The sequence below is a fragment of the Oncorhynchus mykiss genome, chromosome 11, assembly GCF_057628025.1.
Source record: "Oncorhynchus mykiss isolate SJ-2025 chromosome 11, ASM5762802v1, whole genome shotgun sequence".
Classification (NCBI taxonomy): Eukaryota; Metazoa; Chordata; class Actinopteri; order Salmoniformes; family Salmonidae; genus Oncorhynchus; species Oncorhynchus mykiss.
The window spans coordinates 14,306,628-14,325,474 of record NC_143032.1 but is presented as its reverse complement, the minus strand read 5'-3'; the positions used below and the strand labels follow the sequence as shown (position 1 = coordinate 14,325,474).

Below are 18,847 nucleotides of genomic sequence, written 5' to 3'. Positions count from 1 at the left end.
TATTTTTTATTATCCAGTCGGATAAACACTCCAAAAAGCCTACTGGACTGCTCAGAGGCGTCCGCATGGTCCTAAAGGACACCGTTGCATCGTTTTGTATCACATTCCAATGATAAAACCGAGGGAGATGATGACATGTCCCCCCGTCCCAAGTTGTGGCCCTGGTTGTGGCCCCAGCTATTTCTTGGTGCATTTATTGTTGCTTTACCTTCTTTAAAGATATGTTTTACCTGACTCTGTTCTGCTGTAAATAATTCTGTACATGCTTATATTTTTCTTCAGGTGAGAGGCCCTACAAGTGCCAGACGTGCGAACGCACCTTCACCCTTAAGCACAGCCTGGTGAGGCACCAGCGGATCCACCTGAAGCCGCGGGGCAGCGAGGGGGCAGATGGAGCTGATGCCAACGGGGCAGAGGCCCCGGCCGGAGACTCAGCTAGTGAGGAGGGAGAGTGCACCCCCACCAGCACCTGCCCCCCTTCCGAAAACGAGAGCGAAGGCACTGGAGGGGCCAGGGAGGAGGGAGGCGAGGGAACTGAGAAAGAGGCCCCTCTGCCAGGCCCCACATCCCTGGCCCAGTCCCTGTCCACCACTGAACCAGCCCAGTCAGAGTCAGCTACAGAGGCCATAGCTGAGCCGCTCGTTGAGCCAGTCTCAGAAGCATTCTCTGAATCAGTTCCTGACCCACCTGTAGAACAAACCTCAGACGGACCTTCTGAAACAGATGTAGAACTAAACGCTGAGGTATCAGCCTCTGAAATGGCTAGAGAAACAGATGGCAATGCAGCCACTCAAACGCCAACAGCAACCCCCAAAGAATCTTCCACAGAGTCCCCAGCCCCACAGCCCACTACCCCAGAGAAAGACCCCGATGGCCCCTCGGAAGGCTTCATCCAAGGCCTACTGGAGATCCACACCAAGCCTTCCCTGGAGCACATCCTTCCCGCTGGCGAGGCTCCCTTGGTGGGCGTTGAGTGAGGGAGGCACCCTCCTTCCTACCCCCAGTCTCTGGTTCTCTTTATGCAGTGGACCGCTGTATGTGCCGCAGTGCCATAAGATAGAAGTACTCCTAAAGAATGCAAGATATGAAATCAAGAAGAAACACCTTGTTTCTAAGTGCCTTACTACTTCTATTTTGTTAGTTTTTTTGCTATATCTTTATCTACATTTATCTACCGAGGATCTAATTTTTTATAGCGTTTTATGATGATTACATAATTGTTTTTGGATTCTATGAGATGAACTTTGAATGAGCAATAAATGAAATCAAATTTACCATGACCGATTTATATTAAATGATCAAGTGTGAGACAAAAATAACTGTTATTGTATATTTAAACCACAGTCGTACCTTAAAAACAATGCTGAGACTGAGGAAAGACTTGAGTTCCCCAGCAGTGGGGATTAAGTCACTCATGTAACTGGAAGCACAGTTATAGCAGATACCCGTCAGACTGTCACCAAGGTGTCCTGAAAAAAGACTTGATTTACTCTCTCTCTCATGATCCCTGATAACCAACATCAACAGTCTCTCTGTTTGTATTGAGAATACATTAATGAACTGTGACATGATTTGGTGTTAGGAGGCAAATCAAAGAAAACAGACCTGACAATGGATAGCGTACCATATCTGAGATCTATGCTGTTGCGTTCCCCTAGGCTCTCTTTATCTTGCCATGATATGGGCAATATTTGCCTGAAACGTGTGTTTTTCCCCGAATCATTCTCATTTAATTTCATGTGCGTTGACCATGTTGCATGTGGGAGTGTTTTGTGTGTGTGTGTGTTATTCGTTCAGGAGAGGTTGGGGGATATAAGGTGTTTGAGGAAATGTACTTTTCCAGAACAAAAGGGCTTGATATGTGTACCCCCCCATATCTCTCACTGTCACTTTCTAGCGTTCCTAGATACTTGTACTGTGTCTGTACTACCACCCGTGTGTCCAGCGTGTGTTGTGTCCACCTCCCCCTTGGTGGCAACTCATTTCCTTGCCACTACTTTAGACGTCTTCCAGAACCAACCGTCACTGTGTTCTTAAAGGCCTACCTGTGGTTATGCTGGGTTATTTTGAAGCAGAACCTCACCTCGTGCGCTAGGTGGAACACTACTCTGTTTTGTCTACTTGAACTTTTGTAGCCCTCTGCCTCCCATTCAGGCAGCCACCTTCCACCACACCCCTCGCCCCCCCTTCCACCACACCCCTCGCCCCCCTTTCCCACCTCAAGAGCATATTTTTCGAGGTGGGACTCAAATGTCAATCATGTCACCGTATGGGGTTGAATTTTGTCTAAATGTATGTGTTTTTCTCCCTTCTCATTTTATATTTAAAAAAACCTCAGAAGCAAACAAATCAAACCTCATGGCGCGGTAAGACGCAGGCAGCATCGGCTGGCTGGAGGCTGACGGACCGAGAGCAGAGAGCACTGGACTAGTCAGCCTCTGCCAGGCAACTGCCCATATGGCACTAACAAATTACAAACAAATCTATTACGACAATAAACAGCTAAGCAATCAGAGAGAATGAACTGAAGTGAATTTCTGCTCTGTGTTTGGAACTTGAACGTAACACAGAGTATTAAGTGGAGGGGAGAGGAGGAGGTGCGGCACATTGACAGGTGGCGAGTACTCCGTGCAGAAAGAAGTCTGCCCTCTAGTGGCCGTACCACAGTATCTCCCCCATCCCAATCCTGCTCTCAGGCACTGGGAAAGTATTGTCAGAATAGAATGCTAAATGCAATTGTGTTCTAAAAAAACACTGTGTTAAGGGACTCACTCAGCTTATCTCATTATACCTTTGACCCTGTGTGGGTGTATGATTATGAGTCCCATGAGAATGCACATGGACTGTTTTATTGTATTTATTTGGAAATCTGGTGAGGGGTGAATAGATGTGACTTGAGGAGAAGCCATGTATTATTACCACATTGATGCTGCAGAGAATACCGGATTCAAATCCACAAAATGGTCGCCCAGCATCGGCCCGGGACTTCTATTAGCAATAATCACTATTGATTTGAAAGCTTTATGTCGACCTTTGTATTTGTTTATAGACTGTGTGGGTCTATTTTTGTTTTGTTTATTATTTTTTAGTTTGGCTAAGATTTTTTTTCCTCAGATATATAAATACGTATAAAACTGTGAAATTCACTGTGTTTCAGATAATGAGTTTTAGGCTTGTTTTGCATGTAACCCTAATTTGTTCAATTACGGATGATTCATTTTTTCTCTCCATCTCGCTCTCAGGGTCTTTATAAAATGCATATTCAATACATCATTTTCCTGAGTTGCAAGAAGTTCTTCCAAGTTCTTTTTTTACGATTAAAACTGTCAATCACTACATTTAGCACTTGACTGTGAACTGCAATCAGCAGAACAGAGAAAATGAACTTGTGCAAAAAATCCTCGTGGTTGAGAGCGTGCTGTCAGCAGGATTCTTGTTTTAATACTATACCCATTTTTTTGTCTGCTTTTGATTGATTATTCATGTTTACCCCCTCCCTCAAATTGCAGTCACCTCTCGTTTCAACATCTCTCATTTGAAGAGGAAATCAAATCGTGACTGTAAAAACCAATGAAAGTGGCTGTGTCACTGTCTGACGTTCTGGCCCTTTGTGGAACGTTCTGGCCCTCTGTGTCGCTGCTACGGCCACACCAGAACTCACCTCATAAATGGGCCTGGATCAGAACCTTTAAAGTTAGCTACACTGCTCCCCTCCCTTCTGGTATTACAGTGCTTCAGAATCAGAAATGTAAGCTGTTCTGTGTCGAAAAAATGAAAGCAATAAAGATATATTAAGGAAAGGTGTGAATCAAACTGGCCTGGTAGTGTCTTTTATTGTCTGGCACAAGCCTGCACTGATCACCTGTACTTTGAATTTTGTTTTACACTATGTATGGCCCTGTATACACAGTTTGTACAACACATTTGACACAACAGTTGTGATACAACAGAGTTTGTCTTTACAGAAATGTTTACACAGCTGTTTTGGAGACACTGATTGTGTTAAAGTTCTTGTGCAGACAAACCCTCGGTTGTAGCGCAAAAATATCTGTTGAATCACAACCATTGAGTCCAATATGTGTAGATCAGTTGTGCAACCTGAGCATGGAAGTGGCCTCAAGGTTCAAACTGAGCCAAGCCCGAGCTATGCTGGGCTGCCCTGGTTATACGTCCACCACAGCTGCTGGAAAGCGTGAACAATGTGAAAAGAAAATATCCAAGCTAGCATATTACAGTTCAGGGCAACCCTATCCTATACACTTTGAATCAATCAAGCATGTGTCTTGTAATCCATGAATGTAGGGTGCAAAGTGAACATACTCAAAATTCACCCATGTCCACGTGGTGCACCTTTTTTTTAAACTCTAGGATCGTTCCACAAAATGAGTCCCTTTTTGAGTAGTGTAACTTGATCAACTTAATAAAAAACACATTTTCCAATCTCAATGGGTGAAATTAAAGAAATGACTATAGTAATTGCCTATTAAGTGCCAAATAAGTATCTTAAATCAGCCATGCATCCCCTTGTGACAGGGGGAATAGAAGCTTATTGTGTGCAAACAGGGAGGGACAATTGAATGCAAAAATGTAATTGTCATAACTTTCTAGCCTGTCTATCTATGGGTTACAGGGTTGACGACGTGTTATGTTCAACCCACTCAGTTTTCCAACACAAAACACCAGAACATGGCCAAAAGGAGTAGAAGCAGGTCACCTGCTATTAGACTATGATTTGACTGATAATGTTTAATGTTCCTTTTGAAAAAGGAATAGTTTTCCTATATTAAAACGAGAGTTCAGTTCATGTAACAGGGTTGACCTTAAACTGAGGGACAGGTTGTTGTTTTTTTACTTTAAAATGAATCACTAAACACTGGGGCTTTACAATGGTGAAAATGTATATATTTTGGGGTTCTAATTCACAGAGAAGTCACATAGAGGCACTAAGAGACATGTCAAAATGCTGCATTTTGGCACTTTAGCAAGTCTTTATTCATATTAAAAAACATATTTATGGAATTTCCATGTGGTCTATATTGAAAGGCACTTAATTTACCGTTTTTTACAATCGCTAGGACTCATTTCTCAATACTTGGGTCACTTTTTCAAAATTCTGCACACAGTGAGCACAACAGCAGTCTGAGGGCTAAACTGTGGATCATGTTACATTGCTTTGGCACAAAATGCATTCAATGACTATATCTTTCAAATTTCATGAATTCTTTTCTCACTCAGACACAACCGCCACCAAAACTCTATGTACCTACAGGCCAATTTGCACATGTTTACATACTCAATTCAAAACTCTTAAACTTAAGTTCAAAACCTAACATAACACAAAATTGAATAAGACAGCAATTTGCTACATTTCTACAGTAATACCGTAATGAAATATATTCCACATCTAAAAAATGAAATACTATCAAAACAATTAGACCAACCACAGCTGATTCCCATTGTAGCTGAACACCTACACAGGTGTTAGTCTTTCAATATCATTACCATCTATACAAAAGGGGACATCTTAGCAATAATGCTGTACTGTAATGTAAACATGGACCCAGCCAGAGATAGAGAAGTGGCTGACAGAGGAAGAAGAGTGGCTGGGAGAGGGAGAAAGGTACATATGCGTGGTGGAAGAAGACTGAGAGGAAGATCAAGCGCTGTAGTCTCTGATGAGATTAGCGCTACTATAACTGATCCTGTAATAAATCATGGTCTATCAATGAGAGAGGCTGGTCTGAGAGTGCAGCCAAATCAGCAATGCTCAACAGTGCCATGTATTGTAAGAAATGTCCAGCAAAACAACAGGTACGATGTGCATTCTGCAAGGGCATCTGACTGAACTGCACATTACAGAAGTAAATTGAGCAAAGCCTCCAAACCCACTTGGGTGTAATTGTTTTTGTATTTCTGCTTAGGACCCAATGGTTACCTCCCACAGGCAGGAGAGGTAGGATTTTCACTGCTATGCAGGAAACTGCAATCGTTGGTATGATCATTAGAAGCAATGGCATAAAACTCACAGGGATTCGGGACAGAGTGTTGGCAGACAACATTACATTTAGAAATATTCACAATGTAAGCATCACTATTTCTAGAGTCCTGAAACAACATCAAGTCAGGATGAAGCAGTTGTACACTGTGCTCTTTGAGAGGAGCTCTGAACGAGTCAAGCAACTCAGGAACCAATATGTCCAGGTAAGATGACTATGAAATACAGAACTGGTTTTGAACAAAACCAAACAGAGCAGAGGCACACAATGGCATGTTTTTAGGTATAATGTAAACTACCGTAATAGCCTAACTCTTATATTGCCTTATGTTGCCTTATTTTAGAGAGTCATAGAGATTGAAGCCAGGCAAACACGCCACATATACATCTTTGTGGATGAGGCTGGTTTCAACTTGGCCAAAACACAGCGGTGAGGAAGGAATCTGATTGGGAAAAGAGCCACAGTGGATGTCCCGGGCCAGAGGGGTGCCAACATCACAATGTGTGCAGCAATATCCTCTGATGGATTGCTGTTACACAAACCGCAAATTGGGCCATACAACACTGAGCGTCTCATTTCATTCCTGGATGACCTCTATGGAAGGCAATTACAAACGGTTCCTGAGTTGCTTGTGCCAGGTGAGGAAAGGGTTGCAGTGAGGCGAAATCGGCCAACGTTTGTAATTTTATGGGACAATGTGGCATTGCACCACTCCTGCAGTCACAGAGTGGTTTGCAGCCCAGGATGGTGTCACTTTTCCTCCCACCTTACTCTCCATTCCTCAAACCCATAGAGGAATTTAAGGTTTACGACCACCATCCACATGATCAAATGTCCCTCCTGGACGCAATGAACGCTGGATGCCTGAACATATCTGCAGAAGATAGCCAGGGATGGACCAGGCATGCCAAAATATTCTTTCCTAGGTGTATTGCCCAAGATGACATAAGATGTGATGTGGAGAGAACCTGTGGCTAAATGCAGAAGACAGGGTTGACCAGCATTGCTACCGTATCTGTATCTGTAGATGGGTGTATATACAAATTCTTGTATTTTGGAATCACTCAATGCCAAAGAATGACATAAAACATATTGAAGCGTATTGCATCATGTCTGATTAATTCCTGTAACATATACTGCAGTGAATTCTAAACAGTAGAGGTGTCATTCTTGTTTTGTAATGTAAACATTGTGTAATGCTACCTGTTGTTATTGTTGTTTAGGTCATTGTCTTATGAGTGACAAAGTGTGCTTGTTGGGTGACAACCTTTGCTAGTGTTATGGAAGAATGCGTTGATTTGAGACATGTATGAAGTGTTTTGGTAGTTTTAGTGCATTTTGGATGTGAAATGAACTGCTGTGCCAAGCTGAAAGTTGGTTAGGAGAACTGTGTGAAGAGTTTTGAAAAAGTGACCTAAGTATTGAGAAATGGGTTCTAGCGATTGTAAAACACTGTAATATAACAGGCACAATTTCTACTTAAACTATGAAAGGCACGCGAAGGGAACTCATTTCGTGGAACGACCCTCTAACCTGAAGCTTTGGACGATTTCTTGCAGACGATCAAATAAACAAAAGGGATACTCCAGGTTCTCGAACTCAGGTCCTGTGAATACATAATTTATACTTGTGTGGTTTAGATGTCATGTAATGTATATTAAACGTTGTACATATTGACACTTTATTTCTCAAATACAGACAAGACATATGCAAATACACAACTCACTTCATACACGCACACCATTCCACAAGTCCAGAGATACACTACATGACCAAAAGTATGTGGACACCTTCTTATAAAACATCTCATTCCAAAAACATGGGTATTCAGAATGAATTACTCTGTCAATGCATTCTATGGGATTGTAAGAACCAATATTTTTTTATAAGAAATGGACAGAGACCCGGTCTTAAAAGTCAGGTAACAGCGTTTAATTCAAGAGAGTACTGGGTACATACACATTTTACCACAGGTTATAAACTGAAAATGATGTCAGCGTTTCCTAAATGTTCTATCTCTTCACGACACCGGTAGAGAGGCCCTATAGTTCTCGAGCCTTCCCTCCTCTCCTAAAGCCAAGGTCTGTCACTGTAAATCAGCATTCTAGACAGTCTGGAGATAGTCCGTCCCTGCCATCTGGAGATAGTTCATTCATTTGTACAAAGGAACAGACCGTCATTGTTACTAAACTCCTGACTATATTATATACAATTGGGAATGGGAGCAAGAGAGAATTCATATATGTACAGTACATAATAGCATTTGGACTAGTCAGTCCTGATTGAAATGTATACATAATTAGTCATCATTGATAAAAATTCCCTTAACAGTTGGTCAGCCTCCAATCTTCTGGGAAGGCTTTCCACTAGATGTTGGAACATTGCTGTGGGGACTTGCTTCCATTCAGCCACAAGAGGCCTGGTTAGACCTGGTTTGCAGTTGGTGCGCCAATATATCCCAAAGGTGTTTGATGAGGTTGAGTTCAGGGCTATGTGCAGGCCAGTCAAGTTTTTCCACACTGATCTCAACAAACCATTTCTGTATGGACCTCGCTTTGTGCATGGGGGTATAGACATGCTGAAACAGGAAAGAGCCTTCCACAAACTGTTGCCACAAAGTTGGAAGCACAGAATTGTCTCAAATGTAATTTCATGTTGTAGTGTTAAGATTTCCCTTAACTGGAACTAAGGGGCCTAGTCTGAACCATGAAACACAGCCCCAGACCATTATTCCTCCTCCACCAAACTTCACAGTTGGCACTATGCATTGGGGCAGTTAGCGTTTTATTGGCATCCGCCAAACCCAGATTCGGACTGCCAGATGTTAAAGCTCGATTCATCACTCCAGAGAACATGTTTCCACTGCTCCAGAGTCCAATGGGGATGAGCTTAATACCACTCCCGCCGACGCTTGGCTTTGCACATGGTGATCTTAGGCTTGTGTGCGGCTGCTCGGCCCGACAAACAGTTCTTGTGCCGACTTCCAGAGGCAGTTTGGAACTCGGCAGTGAGTGTTGCAACCGAGGACAGATTATTTTTTACATGCTACGCGCTTCAGAACTCTGCAGTCCCATTCTGTGAGCTTGTGTGGCTGAGCCGTTGTTGCTTCTAGACATTTCCATGTCACAATAACAGCGTTTACAGCTGACCGGGGCAGTTCTAGCAGGACGGAAAGTTGACAAACTGACTTGTTCACTGTTGAAAGTCACTGAGCTCTTCAGTAAGGCCTTTCTACTGCCAATGTTTGTCTATGGAGATTGCATGTCTGTGTGCTCAATTTTATACACCTGTCAGCAACGGGTGTGGCTGAAATAGCAGTATCCACTAATTTGAAGGGATATCCACATACTTTTGTATATATAGTGTACAGTAGGGCTACTGGAGGCGTTACTGGCTAGCTACAGTGGCTAGTTTATGCTGAGTTCAAAACTACTGGGAACTCGGAAATCAACGACTTCCGACTTCAGTGCGTTCAAAACAACTGGGAACGCAAAAAAAAAAAATACATATATATATATACATATATATATATATGGGAAAATTTTGGTTCCAACTCGGAATACTAAGTTGGAAACGTTGTCTTCTTTCTAGAGCTCCCGACTTTCCGACCTGAAGATTATTGACGTCATGATTTGAATTAGTTTTCCCAGTTGTATTGAAAGCACCATTAGCTGACAAACTAGATATTTCAGTCATGACCAGAATGAAACCCCATTTGTGTTAGAAAATGTAGAAAGAGGTGGCACCGTTTTTCGTACCCAAATTTGACTTTCAATAGTAATGGTGTGGAAGAACTTAAATGGCCCTGACTTCAACCCCATCAAACAACTTTGGGATGAATTGGCACACCAACATCAGTGCCCGACCTCACTAAGGCTCGTGGCTGAAGGGACATAAGTCCCCTCAACAATGTTCCAACATCTAGTGGAAAGCCTTCCCAGAAGAGTGGAGGCTGTTATAGCAGTAAAGAGGCGACCAACTCCATATTACTGCCCATGATTTTGAAATGAGATGTTCGACGAGCAGGTCTCCACATGCTTTTGGTCATGTAGTGTATCTCTAAGGATAATAATGAATAAGATTATCTGGTCAGATCCTAGCTCAGTACTCCTACTCTGAGATGCTTTGTAGATACTGGCCCAGGATTCAAACAAACTACAATAGACAGACATTGCATTTAACTTTTAAAAAAGGTTGTGTTTGACTAAATGCAATTTCTGCACAGTGCTGTTTGTTTTAATCCCGGGCTGTGCGGTTATTGCTCTACCCATTATACACAAATCAATTACTTAATGAATTCATTGAGTGTTCAGCAAGAGTGAAGACAAAATATGTATTAGTTCACACTGCAGTAAATAAAGACATAGCACATACATCTCCACTTTAATTTTCTGTTTTCTACATGAAGCTGCACCAGTGTCCAAAATGAACACATTCATACTGCGCCGTAAAAATGTTTTTTTTGTTTGTTGCTACAATATGTTTTCATTACAAGTTCATATACAGGGGGGGGGGGGGGAGAATTATTTGGGATCCATCTATTCTCAAATGGTCATTAAAAAGCTCCATGAATCACACAACAGAAAGATGGTTGGGGGGAGGGGGGGGGGGGGGGTGGAAGATTTACTAGCAAACATTTGTTTTTTAAAATTTGACAGTCAGTGCCAAACAGTTAGTCCAAAGCCCCTCTCAGAAGTTTATGAAATGGGGGGGGCCTTGTGGTACAGTAGTAAATGTACTGTGCCTGTAAAACACACAAGTAATTATCCCAGACAAGTCAAGAAACTAAATTAGCATTGCAGGGCACTCATCAGTATACACACACCAGTGCTGTATTCAGATCCTCAGATTAAAAAAAATAAATACTTAATTCATAGGTGTAGATGAAATAAATCAAGCCTTGGAATATAAAGAATGCAAATTTACAGTAAATGACACAAAACATGTTTGTTTAAAAAAAAAAGTTTTACAGGCACATTGAAGACAAAAGAAGACCGTTTACCATGTCCTCATGTCTTCACCGAACCATAGAAACCGTGAAAGATGGCCGAACATTGCAGTGCACTTCAAATGACAAGATTCGAAGCCGGCCATCCTCTGTGCCACGAAGCAGCAGAGAACAATGTGACAGAAACACAAATGTGTAGATATTAACCAGTGCAAAACATTATATATATATATTTTTTTACAGACAAGGTGTGTGTAATCATGGCTCTCAGGGATACCAAAAACAAACTATTCTGCCTCAAAAAGATATCCACAGGTAAAAAAATGAAAGACAGTCACAACCGAAAAATTACCTAAAAGAAAAAAACAGTGTATCATCCCCCACTATCATTTATCTAGCTCTAATATCCCCTCCATCTTTCAGGACTTTAATCTTCACAAAAACTTACTCAAAACCATTTCTTCATCACAATACCTGTGATAACTTCTCAACAAAATAAAATCAAAAATGGGTCCGTTTGGTATTTATTGTCTAGTTTAGCGGTAGAAACCGGCCTCTTGTGAAGAGATTTTGTGGTGAGAGAAGGCTGTTGCCTCTCCCCGGCTGACAAGGTTGGCGCTATGGCTGCGTCAGGCGCGACTGGCAGAACTGGGCGGTGGGGGCCCATCACTCGTCCGAACCAGCAGAGCGCTTCTGTGTCCGCTTGCGGGGAGATCGTCTGGGGGAAGCCTTGTCTGGGGAAACGACAGGAGAGGTTTAGGGAAGGTTTGCAGGTGGTGTCCTTTTTAGATGTCACTCTTCGCATCAGATTCTTTTTGCATAGGCGCATTCTAAAATCAACACCTAGCAGCTTGTAGATCTGTAAGAATTGGATGAGTTATGGTAGAAACTCCACATAGGCAAATATGGCGATGAGGTCTATATCAAATTGACCCTTTCAGACCTATGAGGAGTGTCTCTAGGGACTGACAGTGACCATAGCCAATTGACTGACCATAGATGCTACAACAGAGAATAACATGAATCAATGATTGAGATATCAGTGCTTCTGAATATGCTAATTTAATTCACTGTTGAGTCGAAAAGATGCGTTCTTTAAGACTACAACTAGAGCAAACTTAACATTTAGCTAAACTACTACCGCTCACTCCTGATAGAAAGGGAAGCCTCACCTCGCCGACTCTGCACTGAAGACGCAAGGAAAGAGGGAGAGAGAGAAAAGAGAATGAACCCATGCCCAGAGAGAGAACAGGTAGTTTTGAAACACCAGCCAAACAGAGAGAATTCTAGAAAAGTTAAATATCCCCAAAGTTGACAACAGGTATCTATGGAAACATTGCAACGTTACAAAGCTGACAGCAGTTGGTGCACTAGAGGGGATTTCACAATAGAGGAGCATGTAGGCTGTAGAAAGAGGACCACAGCAAGGACGGGACATAGCAGCTAGGATGTGCTTACACTTCAGTCATCTTAAAAACATTTCATTTGACACTGTAGCTTCAAAACATTTTTTTTCCATGCAGCCCAATCTAAGATATACTCATATATTTCACTTTACACTGTTAGTAACCTAGGCTCAGCTGTTGAAGGTGCTGGCACCCCGGTGGCTAATGGCTAGCATAAACAGCTTGCTCCCCTATGGTTACTAGCTAGCATAATGTCCTGTGGCTAATGGCTAGCATTAACAGCTTGCTCCCCTATGGCTACTAGCTAGCATAATGTTGAATGAGTGAGTGGTGAAGACTTACTGATCTGGTTAAGGGTCTCCTGGGGAATCCAGCTCATGTCCACATCGTTGTGGCTAGAAGTGCCCATCTCCACCTTGGCAGCTGGCCGCCTCCTCTGCACGGGGTGGGGGAGAACACAAGAGTGACCGAACCGTTGAGGAAGCCACAAAACGTATACTTTCACTAGACTTTTACATAAACAAAACCCTAAAATTGTCTTATTAACTCTTTATCCCCCTCAGTCTTCTGAAATGTTCTAGTGTGGGTTACACTTGAAATTTCTCAATACAACATTGAAACAATCTCCAAAACCCATCTTCCACACCCTTTTCAACATTGTTCCCCTAGTCCTTATACTTTAATTCATTTCCTAGTAGTAGTAGTAGTAGTAGTAGTGATGGTGGAGTATACATACATTTTGACCTCATTCTTGCTTTTCAACGAAATAGCTAAAACCGAACCAGCCATTTTCCCTATCTACCTCCATGTTCCTCAGAAAAGTAGTGGTACTAGCTCGAATCCTTTTCTGACTCTCACTGTGTTCAACCTGAAAAAAGGACATTGACTCATCAACTGACAATCATCTGAACTGGGAGAATCCCACTGTTGAATGTGAAGAGGCATCTCCTAATTCCTCTCTCTCTGGACTGCTCATCTACCAACATTCTATGTAAATCAGGTCATGGAGCATTGCTTCAGCAAAGCTATCGAAAGTACATATCTTTCGGTCTTCGTATCACTCTTGGAAAAACGAGGAAAGCACACACAAAGGAAAAATATGTTTAAAAGTTGCACTACGCAGAAATCGCTCTGCAACTTCATGGTAGCTAAAATTCTAATAGTTCAAGGAATTCCAGTTAGTGACAAAAAAAGCAAGTATAGTGTTGAGAATCATTGTACCATCTAAACCACTGTGAAATACATTGTCCATTACCAAAAATATTGTATTTTCAGCTGGTGTTCAAAACAGAAAGTAGAAGACGCATAAACAAAACTTAAGAATGGGAAGCATAGAAAAAGCGCACATACAACAGATCTACCGCTTCTTAGACCTGCTTTCAATGAGAATGACAGAACTACAACTAATTTCTATCTGAATTTGGTCAGGTCACCCAAAAAGTTACATAGCGCAGCTTTAATTAATTATTCTTCTGCATTCAGTGGCGTCGGCTTTGTAGCTTTACCTTTCTGGACTCCAGCAGCTGATGAAGGCCTACCACCACCAGCAGACCCAAACCAGACAGGAACACATACATGAAGATCCTAGAGATACAGAAGACAGAGATGAGTTAAGACACCTGGTGTGGCGGCTGTTTGTTTGGCAGCCATCCCCAATAGAGTGGTTTCATTTAGCCCTTCTGAATGTCTTCCAATACAGGGCTAGCCCATCTAGTCTCACTTACGTCTCTCCATCCAGTCCGTCCTCTCTCTCGGTGATGGTCACTGTCTGGTTGAACACAGCATCCTGGAACAAGTTACCCTGAGAGAGGCGCAAGGGAGAGGCTCAGATATCACCTCCAGCTAGTGAACTATCATTCATCTTACCCCATTTCATATGAAAGTGCAACCTCACAAGCAAAGGAAAGACTTCAGCCACACACCACTATATAAAATGAATGAAAGAAGCTTCACAGCTATAAGTTATATCTCAACACTTGCCAAGAAAAAGAAAACTGAAAAACAACACCCATGACCATTCTTGATAGTCTTTTTCACAAATGATTGCCTATCAAGAATGGCTGACTAATCACAGACAAGAGCCGAGGCCCACTTACGTTGCTGTCCTTGTAGTTGAGGTTGATAACCAGGCCGAAGGGGCGCCCGCCCATGGGCTCGGCAGGGATGAAAGAGTACTCAAATGTGGCCTGGCGCCCGGCAGGCACCACTATGCCCAGCTGCAGGGCTGTGAAGTTCTGGATGTAAAACTGGAAGTCCTGCGGGTAGCGGAAGGATGCGTCCAGCGACTCCACCACAAAGTTGTCGCTGCCTTTGTTGGTGAAGCCCATCAGGAACTTCACAATGTCATTAGCTGGGAAGTCTGAAGGCAAAAGACAGGAGAAAGAGCAACAGAAGAGTAGGAGTGGTGGCTTTAAGGTGAATTTGAAGCACACAGGCTTGTCAGAATCAGATGAATTCCTTTTCATTCAAGTAATTGAGCAGACATTTGTTCAGTGTAATGTGCAATGAATGCACCAACAAATGAGGTTGAAACATATATCCTAAGCATCGCAGCTAAGTCAATCCATCTACAAATACAAGTCAGTCTTAAAATTGAAGTGAAAACAAGCAGTTCAAAACAATCATGAGGAAATGATGTGCAAAATTCAACATGCAGATATGTTGAGACGAGCCCTAGTCTGTGCCCATACTCCTACCATCTCCCTTGACGAAGAGGATGGTGGTGTCAGCATTGGGGGAGGCTTTCACATCTCCTCCTACGGCTTCCTCCTCCTCTTCCTCTTTTTCTTCTGTCTAAAATATACAAAAGAGACATTGTGTTTATTTTTACACAAAAAAAACCATGGGAGGCAGACAAAAGTAGCCTAATCTCTTACCAATTCCGTATTTTCATCATCTTCAACTTCGGCCTCGTCATCCTCATCCTCTGCGTTCACGTCAACATCATCCACAGCATCTTCATCAGCTGCCTCCTCATCCTCAGTAGCATCCTGGGCTGCCACTAATGGCCCTGCATTGATTGTAAGGAAATACATCAACTTAAAATCTCACAAAATCTAATTTTGTGAAAACTAACTTGAGTTAGAGAAGTCACTGAGTCAAAATTAATCCTATTATTATGTTCACATCACCAGACCTACCATGGCTGCAGCAAGGGCTTTAGCTACATAGCGAATATCTTATCAAGGGACTAAAACTGAGGTTGAACAAATCTTGTGTTCATTACAGTCACAGGTTTTAGGCCTAGCAAAAGTCATTGAATTATCAAATGACTCATATCGCAAGCTTCTAACGTTGAACCACTCAAGCAAAACACTGCTGGCTACAATGTCAGAACAACAGATACGATTTTCAGGCTTTGACAAAAATAGAGGGCTGCTTGTCCCAAGTTGAAATCATGGTTTTTGATGTGAATTGAGTGACAGGAGATGAAAACTAGGCATATAATGGTGAAGAGGAGGAGTCTACAGTGTCTAGAAGCAACTTCACTATACATTTTTTGGATTCAGGTTCATTCAAACATCGTTTTAAGAGTAGTTTTACTATTGGCAAATGGGCGGATTTTGGGTTTATATATGGATTCGCTCTCAAATATTTGTTATCTGATGTATTAGTTTCCGTTTGAATCGTTTAGTAAAAACTTTGCTGCCAGATCCTGATATCAGGGCATAAAAACTATAATCAGTGTCCTGAATCAGTCTAGTGTTCATGTGCGTCCAGCTATATTCTGTCAGAGTTTGTTTTCCCTGGATAAACTAGCTGAACTATGCTAGTTTTTCATCCTCATTGCCAAACTTCATAAATACTGCACCCTCAACTTCAAAACTCCTTTGCTAGTTATACAATCATGTAAATAAGACATTTTCTAGAAAGAAACTTAAATGATTTGTTTGTGGAATAGTCATGACTGGTTCAAGCCATCTGTCGTGTCGTCAGACAATGGTGGCGAAGGATATCATTGCTACTTAAGTTCAGGTTGGAGATGCACCAGCGTCATTGGCGCCGGGTTAGCTGGACGTTTCTGACTGGTCTTGGAACTGTGAAAACGGGCAGCCTTTCCTCTCTTGGCTTGATGGGATATATAGTGATTTTGTCAACATAGCCAGATAGGTACAAGACTTTATACATTTAACCTTTTTAATCTGACTACCCAATTTGTTGATTAAATCAGACTATTAATTTACTGAACATTTTTTATTTTTAAATGCAACATGTACAGTGTTGGTCCACTTTTCTCCACAAATGCAGAATAAGCCAATTTCTCTCAAATCTTGTGATCCCAAATTGATTTACATCCCTGTTAATTGAGCATTTCTCCTTTGCCAAGATAATCCATCCATTTGTCAGGTGTGTTATATCAAGAAGCTCATTAAACAGCAGAATCATTACACGGGTGCACCTTGTGCTAGGGACAATAAAAGCAACTAAAATGTGTAGTTGGGTCACCCAACGACACAGATGTCTCAAGTTAAGGGAGTGTGCAATTGGCATGCTGACTGCAGGAATGTCCACCAGAGCTGTCGCCAGAGAACGTAATGTTAATCGCTCTACCATATGCCGTAGCCGTCGTTTAAGAGAATTTGGTAGTATGTCCAACTGGCCTCACAACCGCAGATCACGTGTATGGTGTTGCGTGGGCAAGCAGTTTGCTGATGTGAACGTTGTTGGCAATATGGTTATTGGATGGGCAGGCATAAGCTATGGACAACGAACACAATTGCATTTTATCGATGGCAATTTGAATGCACAGTAATACCGTGATGAGATCCTGAGGCCCATTGTTGTGCCATTCATCTGCTGCCATCACCTCATGTTTCAGCATGATAACGCACAGCCCCATGTCGCAAGGATCTGTACACAATTCCTGGAAGCTGAAAATGTTGCAGTTCTTCCATGGCCTGCATACTCAGACATACTCACCCATTGAGCATGTTTGGGATGCTCTGTATCAACATTTAAGACCGCGTGTTCCAGTTCCCAACCAATATCCAGTAACTTAGCACTGCCAATGAAGTGGGACAACATTCCACAGGCCACAATCAACAGCCTGATCAAATCTAAGTGAAGGAGATGTGTCTCGCTGCATGAGGCAAATGGTGGTCACACCAGATACTGACTGGTTTTCTGAGCCATGCCCTCCCCACTTTTTTTTTTTTAAAGGTATATGTGACCAACGGATGCATATCGGTATTCCCATGTGAAACCCATAGATTAGGGCCTAATTAATGTATTTCAATTGACTTATTGCCTTATATGAACTAACTCATTGAAACCTTTGAAAATGTTGCGTTTCTAATTTAGTTCATTATCGACAACGTTAACTGCTAGCTAGTAGTACTAGCTAGACACATTCCACCAAAGTGCACACGTACAGATAGTTAGCTAGATTAAACAGACAATCAGCACAACAGAAATAAACTTAACTAGGTGATGGTGTAGATACAAATTAGCAACTTATTTAGTAAACCTATATAGCTGGCTACATGAATGACAGCTAGCAGCAAGCTGGCTGGTAAGGACACGTCAGTCTACCTACTGTAGTTACCGTAGCTTCCACTTTTGACTGAGCAAGAATCTATTAAATTACATTTGAAATGAATAGCTACTAAAACACGTAGCCAGTATCGAAACCGACAAAACTTATTTGAGAAGGACAGTAGTTACAATGCCGTACTAGCAGAAAATAATATTTGCATATGTCAAAATGCGCATGGGACACTGTCAGACAGTGGCCTTCCATAAAGCTAACGTTAGCTGTAATAGCCAAAGCTATTTCAATTCAGCTAGTCAACCTAATTCCAGTTCGATAGACTCACCTTTCATGATAATCGTTGCCGGGAAAGCTAGTAATACTAGCAAAAGCAGTTTAGGTAGAAATGTCATCATTTTGATGTGAAATCAGTAAGCCTCCTTCACTATGAAACGTAGTGATTCCCTGAAGCCTAGCTGCTACTTCTTCTTCGATTAGGTTTAACGGCGGTTGTCATCCAATAAACGTTGCATTACTGCCACCTACTAGACTCGAGTACAACTCCCTAACACTTTTATTTAAAAAATAAATAAACAAACAAATACCCTATCATCTAACACTACACTCACCCCCCAAAAATATTCCACTATTTAAATATATTTAGTCCTACCTCAGGCCATCAACCTGAAAGGATGGGGCACCACTACCACCCGAGTGGCGCAGTGGTCTAAGGCAGTGCATCTCAGTGCTAGAGGTGTCACTACAGACCCTGGTTTGATTCCAGGCTGTATCACAACCAGTCAGGATTGGGAGTCCCATAGGGCGGCGCACAATTGGCCCAGCGTCGTCCGGGTTAGGGTTTGGCCGGGGTAGGCCATCATTGTAAATAAGAGTCTCGCACACCCAAATACCTCTCTGCAGCTGCCACCACAACCTCAATCTTCTGCGAGTTATGTTCCATCCCTGCAGTACAGTTGATAACCATTGCTACAAATGGTAAAAATCCAATTTTACTGAAACATAAACT

The 18,847-nt window shown here is 42.2% G+C and overlaps 2 protein-coding genes across 6 annotated transcripts in view; one reads left to right on the top strand and one right to left on the bottom strand.

Moving 5' to 3' along the window:
- The window catches only part of LOC110535307 (ras-responsive element-binding protein 1), a 72,265-nt gene extending 68,452 nt beyond the window's left edge, over positions 1-3,813 (top strand). For all 4 annotated transcript variants that reach the window (XM_036934932.2, XM_036934931.2, XM_090189468.1 and 1 more), the window contains one exon: positions 283-3,813. In XM_036934932.2, the coding sequence (XP_036790827.2) occupies positions 283-977 (695 nt within the window). In that variant the 3' untranslated portion in view covers positions 978-3,813. The remainder of the gene's footprint in view (positions 1-282) is intronic.
- Positions 3,814-10,362: 6,549 nt separating this feature from the next.
- On the bottom strand, positions 10,363-18,785 carry LOC110535306 (signal sequence receptor, alpha). Of its 2 annotated transcripts, XM_021620218.3 has the most exons (9): positions 18,167-18,541; positions 15,227-15,360; positions 15,047-15,143; positions 14,447-14,709; positions 14,075-14,151; positions 13,856-13,934; positions 12,693-12,786; positions 12,117-12,131; positions 10,363-11,678 (listed from the first exon to the last, which is right to left on the bottom strand). In XM_021620218.3, exons 1-9 carry the CDS (start codon positions 18,234-18,236, stop codon positions 11,611-11,613), a joined length of 897 nt encoding a protein of 298 aa, XP_021475893.1. In that variant the 5' UTR covers positions 18,237-18,541; the 3' UTR covers positions 10,363-11,610. The 2 variants fall into 2 exon arrangements, with proteins under 2 accessions (XP_021475893.1, XP_021475894.1); XM_021620219.3 differs by lacking the exon at positions 12,117-12,131 and having other exon boundaries at positions 18,167-18,785.
- Between the last annotated feature and the right edge of the window lie 62 nt (positions 18,786-18,847).

What these genes read in the sequence shown, in the direction of transcription:
- LOC110535306 (XM_021620218.3), bottom strand. Translation starts at nt 18,236, where the DNA reads ATGATGACATTTCTACCTAAACTGCTTTTGCTAGTATTACTAGCTTTC. An exon ending in ATGATGAAAATACGGAATTG is followed by an intron (nt 15,144 to 15,226) that starts GTAAGAGATTAG and finishes TGTATATTTTAG; the next exon opens with ACAGAAGAAAAAGAGGAAGA. An exon ending in AGCTGCTGGAGTCCAGAAAG is followed by an intron (nt 12,787 to 13,855) that starts GTAAAGCTACAA and finishes CACCCCGTGCAG; the next exon opens with AGGAGGCGGCCAGCTGCCAA.